Source organism: Nelumbo lutea, chromosome 3 (genome assembly GCF_056320005.1).
Source record: "Nelumbo lutea isolate HS-2025 chromosome 3, American lotus-T2T, whole genome shotgun sequence".
Taxonomy (NCBI): Eukaryota; Viridiplantae; Streptophyta; class Magnoliopsida; order Proteales; family Nelumbonaceae; genus Nelumbo; species Nelumbo lutea.
This window is the reverse complement of record NC_142686.1, coordinates 29,484,761-29,504,718: the sequence shown is the minus strand read 5'-3', so window position 1 is coordinate 29,504,718 and position 19,958 is coordinate 29,484,761. Positions and strand designations below refer to the sequence as shown.

At 40.0% G+C, this 19,958-nt stretch overlaps 2 protein-coding genes across 7 annotated transcripts; one reads left to right on the top strand and one right to left on the bottom strand.

The window, feature by feature from the left end:
- Positions 1-14,293: 14,293 nt before the first annotated feature.
- On the top strand, positions 14,294-17,170 carry LOC148863929 (uncharacterized). Of its 4 annotated transcripts, none has more exons than XR_016109002.1 (9): positions 14,294-14,511; positions 14,627-14,870; positions 15,019-15,217; positions 15,686-15,756; positions 15,846-15,923; positions 16,398-16,437; positions 16,522-16,609; positions 16,719-16,774; positions 16,886-17,170. XR_016109002.1 is itself a non-coding variant. In XM_088974558.1 (8 exons), the coding sequence occupies exons 1-8, from the start codon at positions 14,446-14,448 to the stop codon at positions 16,960-16,962; spliced, it is 879 nt and encodes a 292-aa protein (XP_088830684.1). In that variant the 5' UTR covers positions 14,294-14,445; the 3' UTR covers positions 16,963-17,170. The 4 variants fall into 4 exon arrangements, 2 of the variants coding, with proteins under 2 accessions (XP_088830684.1, XP_088830683.1); XR_016109001.1 differs by having other exon boundaries at positions 15,007-15,217; XM_088974558.1 differs by lacking the exon at positions 16,398-16,437.
- LOC148863928 (1-aminocyclopropane-1-carboxylate oxidase homolog 1-like) lies at positions 16,295-18,883 on the bottom strand. Of its 3 annotated transcripts, none has more exons than XR_016109000.1 (4): positions 17,817-18,883; positions 17,446-17,713; positions 17,213-17,318; positions 16,295-16,564 (listed from the first exon to the last, which is right to left on the bottom strand). XR_016109000.1 is itself a non-coding variant. In XM_088974556.1 (2 exons), the coding sequence occupies exons 1-2, from the start codon at positions 18,651-18,653 to the stop codon at positions 17,438-17,440; spliced, it is 1,113 nt and encodes a 370-aa protein (XP_088830682.1). In that variant the 5' UTR covers positions 18,654-18,796; the 3' UTR covers positions 17,301-17,437. The 3 variants fall into 3 exon arrangements, 1 of the variants encoding a protein (XP_088830682.1); XR_016108999.1 differs by having other exon boundaries at positions 17,213-17,323; positions 17,817-18,781; XM_088974556.1 differs by lacking the exon at positions 16,295-16,564 and having other exon boundaries at positions 17,301-17,713; positions 17,817-18,796.
- Between the last annotated feature and the right edge of the window lie 1,075 nt (positions 18,884-19,958).

Genomic DNA, 19,958 nt, shown 5'->3' with positions numbered 1-19,958 from the left:
TTGATGCCTTAAGGGCATCATTTTAGGTGTATTTTCAGTCTTAGAATAGTCAAAGTGTGCCCTTTTACTAGTTAAATTCAATGTTGTGACCTTTGAGGGTCTCTGTGCAACTTCTGTGGAAAACTGGGAAAGTTACATGGCTGAAATGCAGTTTTTGGGAAGCTGATGTGAAGTCCAACCGAGAGAGGGGGTATTTTTGTGAAAAACTAAGAATAGGAGGGCGCCTCCTATTTGCTAAACCCAGAATGACACCCCTCCTACTGTATTAGCATGCTCCCTTTCATTAGCAAAACCTAGGGCACCTTCTAACTCATTCTTTTCATCCTTAGCAAACCCTAGCCGCCCCTAGCTGCTCAATCTCCACATCATCCCTTCTAATCTCCACCATTCATTTTAGAGCACTCTCTTTTTAGCTTTTTAACCCTAGGGTGCCACCTAACTTCTAATCCTCACCATTCAGCCCCTTGCCATTAGACCTCATCCCTCCATTCCATTTTCTATCTCAACCATCCACTTTAGGGTGCCACCCACTCCTTTTAATCTCCACCTTTCAACCCTAGGCGCCTTAATCTCCACCCTTCATTTTTGAGCGCCCAAATCTCAGCCCTACATAATATTGGGCGCCCTCTCCTTCTCTTCTCAGCCTTAGGATCAACCCAGAACCATCCTAACTCTTCATTAGAAACCTTAGGGCACCTATATCTTTGCTAAAACCCAGCTACCGCCCCCCTCTTTCTCTCTAATCCCAGTTGTGTCTATCATTCTCTATAAAAAGGACCCAAGGGCTCCTAAGAAGGGGTTGGATTCTGCCTCTAGGTAAGATGGAAGGCTAATCTTGAGAAGTTTAAGGGTAGAGGAAGAGGAGAACGCCCAGGCAAGAGGAGGGGTTCCTGCTTGCAGTTCGCCTAAGCCACTACTGCCACATCTGGATTCGGATCCCAACCATTGGTCTTAGATTTAAAATTTGTTCTTTCATTTCCAGTTTTGTTTTTTTTTTTCTTTCAGCAATTTACATTCATTCAGTTTGATTTTTGTTTTCTTTTCTGCAGATCTGGAATTCGGCTAGGTAAGATGGAAGGCCTAGCTTGAGAAGTTCAAGGGTCAAAGGAGAGATCCGGAGACTGCTACCTCTGATTGGATTACAAATTGTTTATTTCATTCTTTTATTTATTTATTTCTGTTATTTTTTATTTTTTTGCACTTTTCACTTCCATCACTATTTGAATTTTATTTTAATGAATTTCAGCTTAAGTAATTAAATTTTGTGTTTCTGCAACTCTTAATTGTGTTCTCTTTTCCGGATTTAAGTAAATAACAATTTTTCCCTCGCTTCCTTGTGGATATGACCCGTTCTCACCATTTACTAGATTTGTAATTGTTTGAGAATCAAAAAAAAAAACCTATAAATATTAAAACTAGTGTTCTGAAGTGGTTAACGACATGCTTCCGGAAACACCAAGTTTTTAGCTCTATTGTCGGGGAAGCAATGGAGAAAAAGTTTTATTTGCTTTATTTGGATCAATTTCATTATTTTTTTATTTTCATTTTTTACTTGATCCTTTATCTCATTTAATTCTTACTTCTCTTTGATTTTGCAGGATGAAATAGCAAAAGGTGGGGTACCAGAGCATTGCGGGACTACGGGAGAGAAGAGAAGAGAAGGTTAATTGGATTGCGTTTCAAGTGTAGTCGTCCCATTTTATTTTTGATTTTATTTATTTTTATTTTTAACTTTTTTTGGTAGAATAGTGAATTTTTAATTTTTAATTAATTTGCTTCTAGATCCGATTTATTTATTTTTTAGTATTATTTTTCTTTCGTTTTCTTTCTAGATCGAATTTCTTCTTTATTTTAATTTCTTGTTTGAATTTCCGTTTCAGTAGGTTTGTTTTTTTTTTTATTTTTAGATAAAAAAATATTGTTTATTTTATTTTATTTTTTTATTGCCGCATAATCATTTTTTTTTAATTTTATTTTCAGTTTCACCTTTTGAGTGACTATTTTTTCTCTTTTTAGAATTTATTTTTGGAAGTTGTTAATTCTTTTATAGCATAATTAATTTTTTTATTTTTTTGCAATAATTATTTGTTGCTTTATTTAATTTCCTTTTTTACTTATTTAATTAAATAATTTATTGTTAAATAGGAAATTGTTCAAAGTTTTGAATTTGAGTTTAAATTACAAATTTGAATTTAATTTTAAATTTTAATTAGAATTAGAATTTAAATTTCAAATCATGAATGTCAAACAAATTAAAATAAATTAATTAATTAATTAATTAATATTTTAAAAGTTTTGCATTTGCATTCCAACATTTAGGGTGTGATATTCTAGAGCATGCATCATATAGTTTTATTTAATTGCTGAAATTATCATTGTTAGTTGTGAATGTGTTAGGCTTTCTTTTTATTATTTTAATTGTTCCATTTGCTTAATTAGTTTGCTTTATTATTTTATGTTTAAATGCTGAATTGCATATTATAAATAATTGTTCATGCATTGTAATTAGTGGCATTTTCTTTGTTTATTTTGTTACTTTTTCGTTAATCCATTTAAGGGCATTCCAACTTAAATAAGATAAGGTAGGGATTTCATCACCCTTCCTTGGCCCAAAAATCACCACCCTTAACATGCGGCTCACCCTAAACCCTAATTTAAAATTTGGATAGCAAGACCCTTTAGGAAGTCTCATTTTTTGTTCAAAGGTGTGCTGAATCTTAGGGAAACTTGAATTTCTTTCCATAATCGACGGTTGGTGTTTAAGGAAAGAGGTTAAACGGTTACACCTATGTGGGTTTTGTAGTTATTTAATTAATTCTTTGCGAGAGCAAGGGGAGCCTCCCACATCCCCACCTCCTACCTAGCTAACCAAAGGAAGTGGTGTAATTCCAAGTGAACCTAAGAGGATTCACATTAGTTGAACCACTAGTTTAGGAAACCCTAGGTCAGCCCATAGGTTATATGTGTGAGTTGCTTGCATTTTTTTAAATATAAAAATTTTAAATTTAAATTTAAATTTTAGGAATTTAAATTTCAAAATCTGAATTTGAATTTAAATTAAAAAAAAAAGAGAAAAAAATATATATGTAATTTTTCAAATTTGAGTTTAAATTTCAAAATCCAAATTTGGTAATTCAAATTCAAATTTCAACAAGAAGAAAAAGGAACTTCTGAGTTGTATGTTGGGAAGGAGATTTCTAAGGAGAGAAAATGTAGAACTCATACCCGAAATAGAGAGATACCTCCATCAGCAACATCGCAACCAAATGATGCCCAACCCACAAAGTTGAAGGAATACTTCACTCCAACCCAATATAACCCTTCATCTTGCATACAGTTGCCAGATACTCAAGTCTTACAGTATGGGATTAAGTCAAGCACAACCCAGATGCTCCCCTCTTTCTCTCTAATCCAAGTTGTGTCCATCATTCTCTATAAAAAGGACCCAAGGGCTCTTGAGAATGGGTTGGATTCTACCCCCAAGTAAGACAAAAGGTTGATCTTGACGAGGATGCCCAGGCAAGAGGAGGGGTTCCTATTTGTAGATCGCCTAAGCCACTACTGCCACCTCTAGATTCAAATCCCAACAATTAGTCTTAGAGTTAATTTTTGTTCTTTCATTTCCAGTTCCATTTTTTTTTCTTTTTGCAATTTACTTTCATTCAGTTTGATTTTTGTTTTCTTTTCTGTAGATCTGGAATTCAGAGACTGTCACCTATGATCGGATTACAGACTTTTTATTTCATTCCTTTTATTTGTTTATTTCTGTTATTTATTTATTTTTCTACACTTTTCACTTCCAGTACTATTCAAGTTTTATTTTAATGAATTTCAGTTTAGTTAATTAAATTCTATGTTTTTGCAACTCTCAATTGTGTTCTCTTTCCCGGATTTAAGTAAATAATGATTTTTCCCTCACTTCCCTGTAGATACGACCAATTCTCACCATTTACTGTGTTTGTAATTGCTTGAAAATCGGAAAAATTTTATAAATAAAAAATTGGTGTTTCGAAGTGGTTAACGACACACTTCTGGACACACCAAGTGAATGAGGCAAAAAGTAGTAGTTCAATTTATAATTTAAACCTTACAATTAAATTGAGACTAAATTCCAAAATGTGTATTTTTGCCACTGCATTAAAAAATAGACTACACGGAATGGTCGAACCATTTTGGCCTGGGAACCGATAAAGTCATCGGTTCCCTTTTGCCCTGAACCGCTATTTTACAAAAGAGCCATTGAAATGGTTAGATAACTATTAACCCGAATGGTTTAACTATTAAAATGTTCGACACAATTAAGGGCTTTCATGTTGCTTTCAAACCAATTCCATTTTTTTTAATTATTTTAAAATAGAATTTAAAAAATAAATTAATTAAAAAAAACTTTCATATCTCATAATCTTGTTCAATTAAATATGCTACTCAAAATTAGTTTGGATTTTTAGTTTTTCGATTTTGATTTTGAGTTTTCTCGTTTCTATGATTCTTTTTAAGTTGTAACAACAAAAAAAATGCAACCCCAACAATGAAGAAATAAAAAAAAAAAAAAATTGATGCTAGAGGTGATAGATTAAATACCATTCTTATATTAAAATCTAAGATACACCAAATCACCACTGAAGCAAATCTTATTCAATGGAGTGGAAACATCCAAATTTATGTACTTTTTTCATTTTTGTATTTATAAATTTTATAAATTTTTATTATTTATTCATGACATTAAAGGTTAATAAATTTGACACAAAAGTTTAATTTTCGACAAATTCTAAATTATGCTTTTCATTTTCCTTATGAATAAAAAGATTCTTGTTTATAACACTTATTTTTCTAATTTGATTAATAAAAATATCATAAATGTGTCTATGCTTTCTACATTTTTGTAAATTTCAATATTTATTTCTATTTTAAAAATTTTATTACCAAAATATGAATTCATAGATTGATTAATATGATTTGGAGGGTTGAATTGCTTAGCCACCACTTGGATAAAGAATGGTTTTGTTTTTGAGTCGTTTTCAAAATATAAATGGAATTTAATAACTTAACTATAAAACTTAGTGAGAGGGGAATAAATGAGGTGGAAGGTAATAATTGAAGTTACATTTTTAACCCTTACAGAGATGGATTAAATACACAAATATTGACCTTATTGAAGCCATAAAAGCAAGCATTAAAAGTATAAGAAATGACTTTTCTACTCTTTCTCAAACAAAGAAATAGAGGCTAATTTTAATCCAAAAGGAAATTCACATAATATTCACACTTTTATATATAGTATAGAAATGAAGTGTGCTTATCTTTTGTTTTAAGTTGTGTTAAGATAGAGAGTGAAATCAACTTTATTTTTTTCTTCCTTACAGCAACCATCATGTGTTAAAGGTGAGTGGAGTTAAATCTGATAACATTAAGGGCACTTCGGCAACACAACACTGTGTCATACTTTCATGTAGCCCCGTTGTGCCATGTGAGAATGTGGAGATTGGAGAAATCAACTTGGTTTATAATGAACCACAAGGACCCGAAAATTCTACATGTTTAAACGTCCACCCAAGCATGAACAACTATGTGAAGGATAATTAATAACTTATGTATTCTCTATATGTTTCAATGAAACAACTGAAATTTTGATATTTGTGCAATGCTATTTTGCTATTTTAGAGCTTATATGTTACTTGAAATTAGATGCGAGTTTACAATTTACAAAACCCTCCCTAACTCTGCATTGTTCCGATCCCTACATCTAATATAGGATATCTCCAAGTTCTTAAATTATTTTACTTCCTTTAGTCAAGGGAACCTTTTGCTTGGTAGTTGGCGCAACAATCTAGCAACTTGGATCTCAGCAAAACTTGAGCTTTCTTCCCACCATTTGGGAAAGAAATTCCTTGGACCTTACCTACATTCATTAGGGTTCTCTAACTTTTTATTCAAATCATCGAATTCATTCAATGAAATATCAGAGCGTACTCTAACACACCCACTATTGGTCTTATTGTTAGCCTAGGTAGCATAATCCAAGAGGGAAGGTGAATTGGGTTCTACACACTTCTTTCCCAACTAAGCTCCAACCTTGAGTGCTAATCGAACGTTATGGAAATCGGTAATGGAAAAAGTCATGTGACAAGAGAAATAATATGTGTAAAAATTCAAAGAACAAGGAAATCACAACACAAACAAATTTTATCAAGGTTTGGCCAAAGTCATCCTACATCCTCTCCCTGGCACACCGCTAGACTTCTTGGGTGACAGCAAGACTGTTGCAGTGGATAGTCTTACCGGAATTATCCTTATTTTTACAACACGCCTTCATTTTCTTACTTAAAGGACTCGATGCCCTTGGATACTCTTTATGGGTCGTGTCCAAAACTTTCATTCCCTTCTATCTCAGAGGACAACATGCTAACCACTAGTTGTACAATTGCAAACATGATATTATACTATAAACATTGGAATAAAACAATGCCTCTTAATAGGCTTCCACATGGTGGCAAACTTTCTTTTTGCTTTATCTTTTGAATTATCATCTTCATTAAAATGATTCAAAATGATTGATGCTACCCAGATTTCCATTCATGCTTTGTTTCTCTTAGCATTTGTTAATCATTCATTGCACATTTAGAAAATTCATTAAGTTCTTAATGAATTTGTTATTATCAAAACACATAGTGTTGAAAGCCATCCTCTTTATTCTTCTATATTTTCAAAAAGTCATCCTCTTTTAGGAGATTGTTCTCTCTACAAGGAAAATGTCCAATTGACTATTTAAAGTGTTTATTTATTATTCATGATGGCTCCAAGTTTTCTGGCAATAATAACAATGGTGGTCATGTCCAACAAAGGCGTACCTCACTTAAAAACTACCTTTACGATCGGTTGGTTAAGAATTTCTTGCAAGAGTGAACAATCTCAATTGGCATCACAAAAACTACCATCCACCAAATCATATTCTTGCTTCAAGTAGATGTGTGTGGAATGTGGAGAGAATGATCAATGCCTCTTATCAGCAAGGAGATTATACAAGTTCCTAGAGTAGTAAGTGTGCACGTGTTTTGCACGTGGCTATTCTGGATGATGATAATTATAGTAATAATATCTCCAAAATTTTTTATAAACTTTATGTATTTTGTACTTTTTTGTTTTTATATGTTCTCTTGTTTTTTATTATTAATCAGATGTAGTTTGCAAATTTCAAATCTGATTACATAAAACACCTCATCCAAATAAGTGATAATCAGATCGACTTGTGAAGTTTCACGTATTTCAGAAACTCAAGAGCAGGTGGCTGATCTGATGACGAAGCCGTTGAAGTTATAAGCATTTCAGAAACTCAGAAAGATGATGGGAGTGTGTGAAGCTATTGATGTAAACTAATTGCAATCTGCAGTTAGTTTAAGAGATGGCATGAAGAGGTCGTTGCTTGGAGTCAGATTTTTGTTTTACTTAGTCTGTTTTTCTATTTCAATAAATCCTAGTTTTTAGGGATATTATTAGTTGACCTATTCCATTGCCTTGATAATCACGTAGCTAAGATAAGGCTAACGAGTGCTGATTTTACGCACATGTCTACCCACAACACACTACCCCGTGAATTGTGAACATCTCCCCCTGCATAGTATTATGTAGGAGGATGTGATGTTTCTTCATGTGTGGCTGTGATGTTGTGTGGTTAGAGGTGGGCAGAGTTTATGTGGGCAGGAGATTTGGACTCGATTGGAATTTAAATCTATGTCCCACTGCCTCTCACCCCACAAACACCCTACACACCAAGCATCCACCATCTGTCCTTCCACATGCGGTCGGCATTCCCACGTGCTAAACTCAAACCGAGTCAAAACCATCATTTACTCATTTCCACATTCCCGCGTGCTTGAATTGACCTCCCCTGACCCTCGTTCTTCTCCCCTCACCCGAGCTCTCCTCTTGCACTAACAACCACTCCGATGAGTTCACCTTGACCAGGTATTCTCCAACACTCATGTTTTGTTTTGCTATCTTGTTTTCATTTCATATCAGAGAAAAGCATAAGTGATTTGGTCCATTTGTTTTTCATTATCAGTATTATAGAGAAGAGTAGAAGTGATTTGTGCAGCACCAGTTTCAGATACGCTGGCCTCTGCGTTACAAGCTAAGATCTTCACCGTCGAAGTCGGCAAGTCGGAGAAGGCCATAGGTATAACATTAGAGAAGCAAGCAAGTTCTCCGAATCCCGCAGCTCGAAATATAATGATGCATATGATCACTTTCCCAGTAACTGTTCCTTAGATGAACTCAAAGTGGCATGCTTCAACTTCTACTTTGATAAATCATTTTTTGTGCTAAGTACCTTGTCATTTGGTGTGCTTCCAAGTGGTCGATGACTTAGAGGCCGAAGTGAACTTTTGTTGGATGAGGACCTGGATAACGAACTGACCAGGCCGAGTTGGGGGTAGATTAGGTGCCGAGTTAACTGGACCGAACTAGGCAGGTTAAGTGCAGAACTGATTGGGCCGAGCTAGGCAGGTTGGTGATGAGTTAACTGGGCCGAGCTAGGCAGGTTAGGTGACAAGCTGACCAGAGTGTCGAGCTGCCTATTAGGTGCCGAGCTAACCAGAGGGCCGAGCTGCCTATTAGTTGTCGAGCTGACCAGAGGGCCGAACTGCCTATTAGTTGTTGAGCTTACCAAAGTGACGAGCTTCCTATTAGTTGTCGAGCTGACCAGAGTGCCAAGCTGCCTAGTGGGAATCTGGATTGATTGTTGAGCTTCGTAGTTCTTTGGAGACCTGCAAGGAATCAATGTTAGAGGACCCGTGGTAGCTAACCGGTGAGGTCGCTCCAATGGTTAAGTCAGTACTCTCATAGTAGATTGCGAGCTAAAAATCACAAAGTATGAGAGCTAGAATATGTTTACTTGCCCCCCATGTCACTGGGGTTGGTGCCTTTATATAGTCATTGTTTGGCATGGGCTTCACGCACCATATTCGAGATTTCTGCGAGGTCGTCTAAGTGGTTTGAGATTCTCGGAGGCAACCGCCATGCACATTGGCCACCCTCCAGAATGTTCGATATGTGGGCCAACTTCTAAGGGTCGTGGGAGTGTTGGGATATGCATGCTGAATTTGTCGGCGAACACGTCTCGTAGGTCGCCACCTGGACCTCAGTCAGGCTAGCACGCCCTCAAGGGAGGTCGCTCCTTGCGTCGAGGTCACTTCAGCCAATGACGAGGTGCTGCAGGTCAGCCCTGGACGGGGCGATTCTAGCCGACCTGAGTTGTGGTCGAGGTTGCTAGTTCGGCATAAAGGCTGGTCGCCAGGTCGGCATTAGTGCCAGGTCGCTAAGTCAATGCCTGTGCCAGGTCACCAGGTTGCCAGTTCGGCACTTGTGCCAGGTTGCTAGTTCGACACTTGTGCCAGGTCGCCAGTTCGGCACTAGTTCGGCGCCTGTGCTAGGTCGCCAGATCGACACCTGTGCCAGGTCTCTAGGTCGACGCCTGTGCCAGGTCGCCAGTTCGAGACACCATCATCTTGGCTAAGTTGATGCCTAAGTGGTTCAGAGTGTCACCCAATTGTTCCGAGATGCCACATGTCACAATGTCATTGGAAGGCCAAATCCGCCCTCATCAATTGCCCCCACTCTAGAGTTGAAAGTAACTCGGCAGAGGGAGTAGATTGCTCCTTTTGGCATGGAATGACTAATTCGATGAGCTTGTAAGCGTCGATCCAATTTGCTTCTCAAGTTGGAAAAGCCCAAGTGTTTGTTGCCTTGTGCAGGATCTCGCCATCTTTATTTTCGGGGCTCGAGAGTGAATTCATCTACTCGAGGAGAGGTGGAGCAAGTACCCCAAGGACATCTACCTTATTAGGGATGTGACCATCAAGAGGTTCTGTGATCCGACTAAGTACCTCAAGAGTGAAGCTCCCCATGCCGTTCTTAAGAGGGGGTTCTGTGTGACTACTCTATCAGGTCGCTCCACCTAGGTAGACTTCGACGCTGCGCCCTTCGAACTGGTCCCAACCAGTGAATTTGATGCGAAGCCTGCAACCGAGGCAGAGGTCGGCTATGAAGAAATCAAGTTTGCATCCTTCATGGTGCTGAGAGTGAACTAGTCTTTCCTTTGTTTTCTCATGCTGAATGCGAACTACTTTATGTTTCATCCACGCAAAAGAAGAAATTGGATCTCACGTGGTGCCGAGGTCTTTTGTCAGCTCGGTACCTTAACCCTTAGGTTCTGGGAGCGACTCTCAGTCCACTCTCCTTACCCTTGGTTTTGCCCATGTCGAAGAGGCGACTGGGTCTTATGTGGTGCCGAGGTCTTTTATCAGTTCGACACTTTAGAGTTACGGCTGCACTACATCAGCCTCGTTAGTGATGCCGACCACCCACTCCTACAAAAAGCTACTAGGAGCTCGACCTACGGGGGCAACACTACTACCTTTAGGTCACCAGATCACGCGAGAGCCCTTGAAGGCTCGATCGGAAAGGGCGTCTGTGCAGTTCGTTGGTTGCCAACTCCCGCGGAAGCCACAAAGAGCTCATCTTGTAAAGGGTACCTCGCGAAGAGGACTGATGAGGCTTTACCCGAGTTGAAATAAAGTCGGGATAGCTGCTTAGTCTGTTAGCCATCAACTTCCTACTTAGTCTTTGAGTTCATAAACTTTCTAAAAGGTGAAAACTTAGTTTTCTGGAAGAAGAGGAATTAGCCTTTCAGAAGATGAGAACTTAGCTTTTTATAGTGTTTCCCACAGACGACGCCAATTGATGTATCAACTTTTTGTGCTAAGTACCTCGTCATTTGGTGTGCTTCCAAGTGGTCAATGACTCCGAGGCCGAAGTGAACTTTTGCTGGATGAGGACCTAGATGCTGAGCTGACTAGACCGAGTTGGGGCAGATTAGGTGTCGAGTTAACTAGGTCGAGCTAGGCAGGTTAGGAGCCGAATTGACTGGGCCGAGCTAGGCATGTTAGGTGACGAGCTGACTGGGCCGAGTTAGGCAGGTTAGGTGACGAGCTGACTAGAGTGTCGAGCTGACCAGAGGGCCGAGCTGCCTATTAGTTGTCGAACTGACTAGAGGGCCGAGCTGCCTATTAGTTGTCAAGCTGACCAGAGGGTCGAGCTGCCAATTAGTTGTATTAGTTGTCGAGCTACCTGGTGGCGAGCTGGATTGATTGTTGAGTTTCGTAGTTCTTTAGAGACTTGCAAGGAATCAATGTTAGAGGACCCAAGGTGGCTAACCCGACGAGGTCACTTCGGTTCTTAAGTCAGTACTCTCATAGTAAACTGCGAGCTCAAAATCACAAAGTATGAGAGCTAGAATATGCTTACTTGCCCCCCCCCCCCATGTCATTGGGGTTGGTGTCTTTATATAGGCATTGTTTGGCGTGGGCTTCACGCACCGTATCCGAGATTTCCGTGAGGTCGTATAAGTGGTTCGAAATTCCCGGAGGCAACCGCTATGCACATTGACCACCCTCCAGAATGTTCAATACGTGGGCCAACTTCCAATGATCGTGGGAGTGTTGGGATATGCATGCCGAATTTGTCGGCGAGCAAGTATCGCAGGTCGCCACTTAGACCTCAGTCAGGCTGACACGCCCTCGAGGGAGGTCGCTCCTTGCATCGATGTCACTTCAGCCAGTGACAAGGTGCTTCTAGCCGACCTGAGTTGTGGTCGAGGTCGCTAGTTCGGCATAAAGACTAGTCACTAGGTCGGTGTCAGTGTCAGGTCGCTAGGTCGGAGTCTATGCCAAGTCGCTAGTTCGACACCTGTGCCAGGTCGCCAAGTGGACGCTTGTGCCAGGTCGCCAGTTCAGCGCCTGTGCCAGGTTGCATTGCCAGATCGCCAGTTCGGAACACCATCATCTTGTCTAAATTGTTGCCTAAGTGATTCCGATTGTCACCCAGTTGTTCGGAGATGCCACATGTCACAATGTGATTAAAGGGCAAAATCCACCCGCTTATAGTATCTACACGACCATCCGTTCTTGGAGAGAAACTCACACGCCATGACCTTCCTTCAGGATCCAACAACATTGTTTTTCCCTTGCCTGTGATCCCAACTTTTCTTGCTACAGCCTTTGGAACAACCTTTGATTATTTCATCACCCAACATAAATTAAGCAAAAGGGCGATCAGATCAGATCAGATGTGAAGAAAACAAAATTAAAGTAACTACATTTTCAGAATTTTCGATTTTTTTGGTGAATAAAATATAAGGACCAGAACTCACCATATGGCTTCTTCTGGACTTTCCATAAAGTTTTGCGAAATGTGGAAATTCTGTTTTGTACGAAGACGCAGCTTCAATGGCCTCACTTCTTGGTTGCCTTTCAATCCCGTAATTTGATATCTTCCTTGGTTTGCCAGAGTCACCTGCAATAAAGTTATATCGATATTTATCAGGTTTTAGTTAGGAAGACTCGGAAGTAATGTTACCGTTTCCCTTGCTAGAAACAACTGCTTTCATGGTGGATTTGGCCATTGCTTTACCACGTTTGTCCATCTTTGGGTGAGAATAACTCTTTCTCAGAGCACGATCAATATCATTGAAGAATACCTGCTCAAGGTGAACTCACCGGAGTGGCCGCTGGTGCCGGAGAAGGAGAGCTCGGGTGAGGGTAGAAGAACGGAGTCAGGGGAGGTCAAGCACGCGGGCATGTAGAAATGACAAACAAGTAAATTAGGGTTTTGACTCGGTTTTGGGCTAGCACGCGGGAATGCCAATCACTTGCGAAAGGACAAATGGCAAACGCTCTGCGTGTGGGGCGTTCCCGCGTGCGGGGCTGATAGGACGGCCGTCAGCTTATCCGCCAAACTTCCTTTTTCCCGTACAATATTTTGAAAAACGATTTGAAAATGAACTATTTTGGCCATCAGTTTTTGGGTTAACGGTTCAATTGTCTGGTTTGGATGGCCCGTTTTGATAAATAAATTAAAAAATTTAAAAATAATTAAAAATAAAAGTGGTAAAAAATCATTAAACGGGTCAATGATTCAACCACTCGGATCAACGGGTTGTTGATTTTTTAACGGTTTGGGGCTAAAACGGAACCTATTGTCTAGACGGTTCTCGGGTTGAACGATCCGATCATCTGGGTCAACGGTAGTTTGAAAACCTTGCTCCCATATTTCCGCCCCTCAACCTCAATTATCAAAACAAAATACGAGGGTTGGAGAGTACCCGATGATGGTGAACTAGTTGGAGTGATTGCCGATGCTGGAGAGGGAGTTGGAAGAGGAGAAAAAGTTTCTTTAGTTTGAAATGAAAAACAAAAAATCAAACGAGGGTTTCTTTCATTTGAAATGAAAAAAAAAAACAAATATCAAAATAAAATATGAGTTGGAGTGTACCTGGTAATGGTGAACTAGTTGGAGTGATCGTCGTTGCTAGAAATGGAGTTGGATTTGAGGTCGGGCGGGGGGAAGTGGAACAGGGTTAGACATGATTTGAGGCAAGGTTTTCAAATTCCTATTGACTCGGGCGGTTGGCCTAGGAACCGTCCAAGCAATCGGTTCCGTTGACCTAGGCGGTCAAACCGTCGACTCGTTGAATAGTTTTTGACAATTTTTTATTTTTAATTATTTTTAATTTTTTTAATTTTTTTGTGAGAACGACCATCCGTTCGAATTGAACAATCAATCCATCAACTCAGAAAATGGTAGCTAAAATGATTTTATTTCTGTGTCATTTTTTAAAATATTGATTTGAAGTTAAGGAAGCGGGAATATGAAAAAAATGAGGTTTGGACTCGTTTTGGGGCTAATGGGACGCCCGCACACGGGAACGCCCCACCGCGTGGCATGAGCAGGGAACGTTGTGTGGGGGCGTTTATGGGGCGACAGGCGGTGGGGCGGAGATGCGAACTCGTCCAAGCGGTACTGCGGTAGGGTTTTGACAATGTTCAGGCGGGAGGTTTAAAATGGGTTATGTTCGGGGTCGCGATGGGTTGAAAGAATGTCTCAGGACACGTGTCCCTACTTAGTGTTGTTGGTAAGTGATTGATCCGACTCAGCTCCGGATTCCGTCACTGCAGCGGAGTCGAGTCTGATTTCGCAAGTAAAACAGCTAGAATCGATAGTACATTATCTTTCTGAATCCAAATAATATCCTGATCTACCACGTGTATTGTTAGTGGACCCATCTAAGACCATGCTCCAATCTCAAGCAGATCATACGGTTGAGACTTGAGAGTGTGTTGGTGCATCAGTATCATATGATATCCATGTCAGAGATCAAAAACATCATTCGATGCCAATCGGGTGGAGGAAGACGCATCTACAACCATTTATTTGAGTACTTTTTTCAATTTTCATATTTACGCGGCCTCGATGCAACAAATAGCCGTTGGAAACCCACATCACAACACTGCCGCTGTCTGAAGTCTGATTCTCCGATTCTCTGTAGTCCAGTGAACAGTAAAAGAAGAAATCTAAGAAGCCTTCGCCATTGAAAACTGAAAATCTGAAACAATGGGGAGGCTTAGAGCAATGAGCGATTACGAAAGCCTCCGAAATGCCCGAATATCAGAGAACCAGGTAAGCAATTTCAAACAAAAAAGTTAATTATTTTCACTGGCATTTACTTGGATATAATTGATTTTGCTTTTGATGAACAATTTGATTCTTCGAAACATAAAAAATGGGGTAAAAGGCTCGTTTGGCGTCTCTCGGACTGGAGAAGAAAGTCGGTGAACTTCGAGCTATTGTTTCCCCTGCGAAATCCGCCAAGACTCCTGTGCGTAAGTACCCTAGAAAATCAGTCTACGGATGCACGTCTTTGCGCCGTTCAGATCGACTGAAAGGAAAATCCGTCGACCCAAAGTCTGAGCTACATTCTTTGCGTCGTTCTGATCGTTTGAAGGGAAAATTCGGTGACCTGATTTCATCTCAAGAAGGTCGTAACCCCATTTCTCTTTCATTATTATATTGAGTGAATAAGTGAGTTTCATTTGTTTTCTTTTTCTTTTTTTTTTCTTTTTTTTCTTTCTGATTCCTTTTTCTGGTCACCCCTCTTCTTTGGGTCTACCGAAGTTGCTCTTTCAGAATCGAAGCCCCGGAGGTTATTTAGTAAAGGGGAAGGAGAAGAAGGAGAGGAAAAGAGGCCAGCGAACGCACCTTTCGTGAATGTAGATGTTTCAGAGCTAAGACGACTTTCTCCAGATGTTTTAGCTCGCCGTTGTGATAGCAAAACCAGGGGAAGCATCTACGACCCCGTTATCGGAATTTGTTGCCACTTCTGCAGGTTCATTCACACTTTTCTATCTACGTATTACCAAACTATATATTACTTGTTCCTTGGAACTTCTGTGCTGTGCTGTCTGTGTATGAATTTGAAGTAGATTCCAGTAGAATTTAGCTAGAATCTAACCAATAAGAGTGCCAAGAGGTCTGGACTGGATTGTGTAACTAGCAGGCAAGCTGCCAATTAAATTGGTAGGAATTTATAAGCAATCACATATTCATGTTCAGATGATTAGGCTGCAAAGTTTATGGCTGCATCCTGTTTGTAAAATGCTTTAACTGAAGAAAGTCTGTAGGCATATTATAGGTTTTGGGTCAATGCCCATTAGTTTAAGAACCATTAGTTAATTTCTCTGTAACAAACAACAACCTTCTTGGGCATTGACCCAAAACCTATAGATGCAGGTAAAACTTATATTATTTTTCCCTAGAAACACTGTTTAAAAGCAATTCAAATACATTGATACAGGCAAAAAAAATTGTGTGGTGAAGAAGATTGCAAGCGGTGCGGAAATCTTGATATAGATCAGCCATGCTTGGGTAAGTACTGCGAGTGCTTGGAATTCTTCTCTTTGGTTTTGGAATTGTTTGGATTTTTTTTTTTAATTTCCTATGTTTCTGCTTCGCAGGGAAGACAGATTGTTCAGTGTGCCATTCTACCAATGGTGTCCTTTGTCGAGCTTGTCTCAAAGTTAGATATGGTGAAGGTAAGTAACAAGTCCATTTGAAGGAGACGAAGAAAAAGAAAAACATGGAATTGTTAAGATTACCACTCTGGGTCTTTTAGTCTGTGTTTGGTTTGAAGAAATTAAGAGAGAAGCATAGAAACAGAAAGTTGAGGGAATCTTATCAAGAAATTTCACAAATTGTTTAAGAACTTTCCTCCAACTTTCTTTTTCTTTCTTATTTTCTATTTATCTAACCAAGCATCAAGGGGGTGGTTGGTATATAATGGTGTTGCCTTGTTGCATTTTGGGTTGATAAATACAATTTTGTGAGAAACATGTGTTGTTACATCATATACAAGTATCATTTCAACTAGAAAAATGCATGGATGTGAGAAACATCAAATTTGGTGTTTTAGGTAGAAATACCAATTTCTATTAATTAAATCAAATATTTTCATAACATTTCAAGTAGAGAAAACCTCTCTCACACAAATTTTTATTGATCAACCCAAGGTAAAACGGCAAGACAAACACCTCCCAACTGTAATCGAAGGTAGAGGTTGAAGAAATTTTTACTCCACCAAAAACCCCACTAGCAGAAGAAAATAGAAACTAATCTTGATAAATCCTATGGTAGACATGGAAGAGGTGCAACGGAACAAGGAATGGATGTGCCCACACTGCATAGAAGAAAAAGGAATCAATCCATTTTGGATATGCAATAGGTATTCATTATCATCATTACCCTTTTGAGAATCATGAGTTATTCTGGTTTGTGCCTGCACATTTTACATCTTATATTCAGAACTAATTAATGAAAACACTCTCTTATAGTTCATTATGTCTGAAGAAGCGAAAGATGGTGCCTACTGGGATAGCCATTTTCAAAGGTTTGAAGAGAATTCAATTATGTATCATGTCTCCCATTTGTTGTTTGCATTCCCTTTTTCTTCTTTGTTAATGAAATCCGGTTTCTTCTGCAATTTGAATGGAATCTACAGCTCGAGAAGAGGGGTACAAGTCCGTAGCACATCTAATTATGGACCAGCTTCAACGGGCAGCTAAGGGCAAAAGATGATCCTCTCAGAGAACAATCCAAAGGGCAATTCAGAGAGTTGCAAAGTTTCGGCTTATGTAGAACTAATTAAGCAGCAAATTTTTGGGAACAATTTTTCTGACATGTAATAACCCAAGGATTGAATTAGTAGATGCTGGAGTTGAGTTGTATCCTCAAAATGTCTTCAGTTTTAATGGATTTTGGTTATGGACAGTGAGGTTTGAGATTATTTCTGTGCTACTCCAAAGTTTATACAGTTTAGCATATATACCTCTCACTGATTTTGTTGAGGATTCTTCTCCCACCGTGGCCATTGGGATTTCTTTGTTTGCATGGAAACCCGTGAAGAGAAACTAAGCTCCGTTAAACTTGCACTTCTGTTCTATGAAAGAGCCATTAGAGAGAAAGGTTTATACAAGCATACAACACAGTCGAATAGTTGAAAATCAAGTGTAGTGTAGTTAATACATGAACCAGTACGTCAATTTCTGTTGTTTCATTTACCAATTTGGTCTTCTGTTTCAGACAATCTGAAGTAGTTTATCAAAGACTTCCCATCTAATTCCTTTGTGAAAAACCTTCTCATGAACTCCGAGAATTGAAACGGCCGGTAAAGCGCCGGTTTTTCCTCTGATACTAACTCCGGCAGTGGTCCAAACAAGTTACCTCTTTTGCTTGGATTGAAGAAAATGGCAATCGAGACTCGTGGGTCACGGTACGGATTGGCCAGCACTCGGTGCTCCACACTCCTGTACTCGTCATTCGTTAATATCTGAAACGCCACCAAATTTCAAAGCAAACAGTGTCATTAGCTCGATGAGAGTTCAGCCAAGTAAGCTAACTCAAGACCAACAACCGGACGAGGGAGGAAATACCTGGAGAATGTCGCCGACGTTGATGACGAGAGCACCGTCGACGGGTTTAATGTCCACCCAGTCTCCACCGTTCTTCACCTGCAACCCTCCGATGTGGTTCTGCAACACCACCGTCAACGCTCCTGGATCGGTGTGAGATGTAATCCCAACCGTCAGATCGGGCTGAGGACAATAGGGATAGTAGTGAGCCGCCATAACCCTCGCTTCCAAACACGACAGCTCCTTCAACGTTCCACGCTCCAACCCCAACCCTTCCGACAGAATCTCCATCAGCGTCTCTCCTAGCCGATGGACGTGCTGGTCCCACTTAGTCACCTCCGTCCGACAAACCTCCGGCAGAGCCTCGAAATCCGCAGGCGTAGGACCGAGCCTCACCTGAAGCGTGTCCCTCCAACTCGCCGCCTTGGATTGGAAGAGATCGAAATTGGTCGAGAACGATACGCCGCTGCTCATGTCCCGATGGTAATACTGCGGTTTAGTTTCTGCCGGAAGTTCGTTGAAGGCCTTGATGGCGGCAACCGTGCGGTGGAGCACGTCGGTGGGGATGCCGTGGTTAGTGACCTGGAAGAAGCCCAGCTTACTGGAAGCGGCTCGGACTTGGTCGATGATGATCGATCGACGGTCGGAGTTGACGCCGGAGAGATCGACAACGGGAATTTCATAGGGAAGCGCGGTGGTGGGACCAGAAGGGCGAGGGAGGGTGTCGGATGGGTGAACGAAGAAGCGAGGGATGGTGGTGATGCCGGATTCGACGAGGCCCCTAACTCCGATCTTAGAGTCGTCGAACTGCTTGACCTCCGATGCTCGATTATACGCTGGGTCAGCGTTGGTCATCATCTTTGCTTTGCTTTGCTTCTGCTTCCTCCTTTTTCACGCTTCGTCTCTGTGGAAGTCGAGAGCTGAGACACTTCTGAACTCGAATCAAAAGAATGTCAACGTGTATAGTATAGGTGGGAGAAAACTTTCGCTCGGTACTATCACCATTTCACGGTGGATTTAAAGCCACCTCATTTAGCATTTGAATTTTTTAATTTTTGACAAAAACAAGAGGCGTGGATTCATCATCCACCGTTAAAAGTAATTGCATATACAATCTAATAGGATTGAAAGTTTTCTCGGTTAGGTGGGGTACCAATGATTGACTACGGTGCATCTAGTAGATCCCATCTAAAACCGCTAATTTTGAATCTTTTGTCTCTAGGCACTGAAAAAATCACAATCGAACGACTATACGTACATGGAAGAGGGTGGTTATTGTGGACGAAGCTTTTTGTAGCGACGACGTTGCGTGTACAATGAAACTTGACTTAGGTCAGTGCAAACGTGTACTTACACTGTTCGAATAGCCTCTCGTAAGTTGCAACCTTGCATTGGGAATATCTCCCATCAAATAAATCACATAATCCGGACTCCCTGCATCAGCTTTGGTGTATGGCGGATGCGTGTCTGCATCTCTTCCTCACAAAAAATTCCTCGTCTCCCAACACGTTTCAACGCGATTTGTATCATCACGTCTATCCACGTAATCTCCCGTGCATAATATTATATAGGAAGTGTCGCAGTACTACGTGGGTAGACATGAGTAGAGTTCTTGTGGTGGGATGGGATCATAATAAGATTGGGATAGGGTATTGGAACTTGTTGGGACAAGGCAGGCTGGAGTCAAGCCTGTTTAGGCTGGTCTGATTTGAAAACCTTATTATTCATGGTTTGCACTTTCACTTATCATATCATAATATACCAGAAACTCGGATGTTTTTGTATTGATTGTATCTGAGTTTTTGGGCTATGGGCTATGCCTGGACCATAAAATTCAGGCCTGACCTAAATTTGGGTTGGGCTTATAATGAGGGTAGCCCGACCCCAACCCTATTCAACTTGGGCCTGTTCCCACCGGAAAAAAATACTCACATGTATATTATATTTATATGCAAATATCATTTTTTCTAATTATGTATATATGTATATATGTTTAAAGTATGTATATGTATATTTGTAAATAAAATTTGTATATATTTTGCAATCTATTTTATTCTTAAATTGGGTTATAAAGTCTAATAAAGATGATTATGTAAAAATATATACATAAATTCTTTCAAACTCAATCAATCTGCCCAAGCCCAACTGACCCAATCAGAGCCA

What these genes read in the sequence shown, in the direction of transcription:
- LOC148863928 (XM_088974556.1), bottom strand. Translation starts at nt 18,653, where the DNA reads ATGATGACCAACGCTGACCCAGCGTATAATCGAGCATCGGAGGTCAAG. An exon ending in ACGTCGGCGACATTCTCCAG is followed by an intron (nt 17,714 to 17,816) that starts GTATTTCCTCCC and finishes GTGGCGTTTCAG; the next exon opens with ATATTAACGAATGACGAGTA.
- LOC148863929 (XM_088974557.1), top strand. Translation starts at nt 14,446, where the DNA reads ATGGGGAGGCTTAGAGCAATGAGCGATTACGAAAGCCTCCGAAATGCC. An exon ending in CAAAGTTAGATATGGTGAAG is followed by an intron (nt 15,924 to 16,521) that starts GTAAGTAACAAG and finishes ATCCTATGGTAG; the next exon opens with ACATGGAAGAGGTGCAACGG. An exon ending in TGGGATAGCCATTTTCAAAG is followed by an intron (nt 16,775 to 16,885) that starts GTTTGAAGAGAA and finishes TGGAATCTACAG; the next exon opens with CTCGAGAAGAGGGGTACAAG.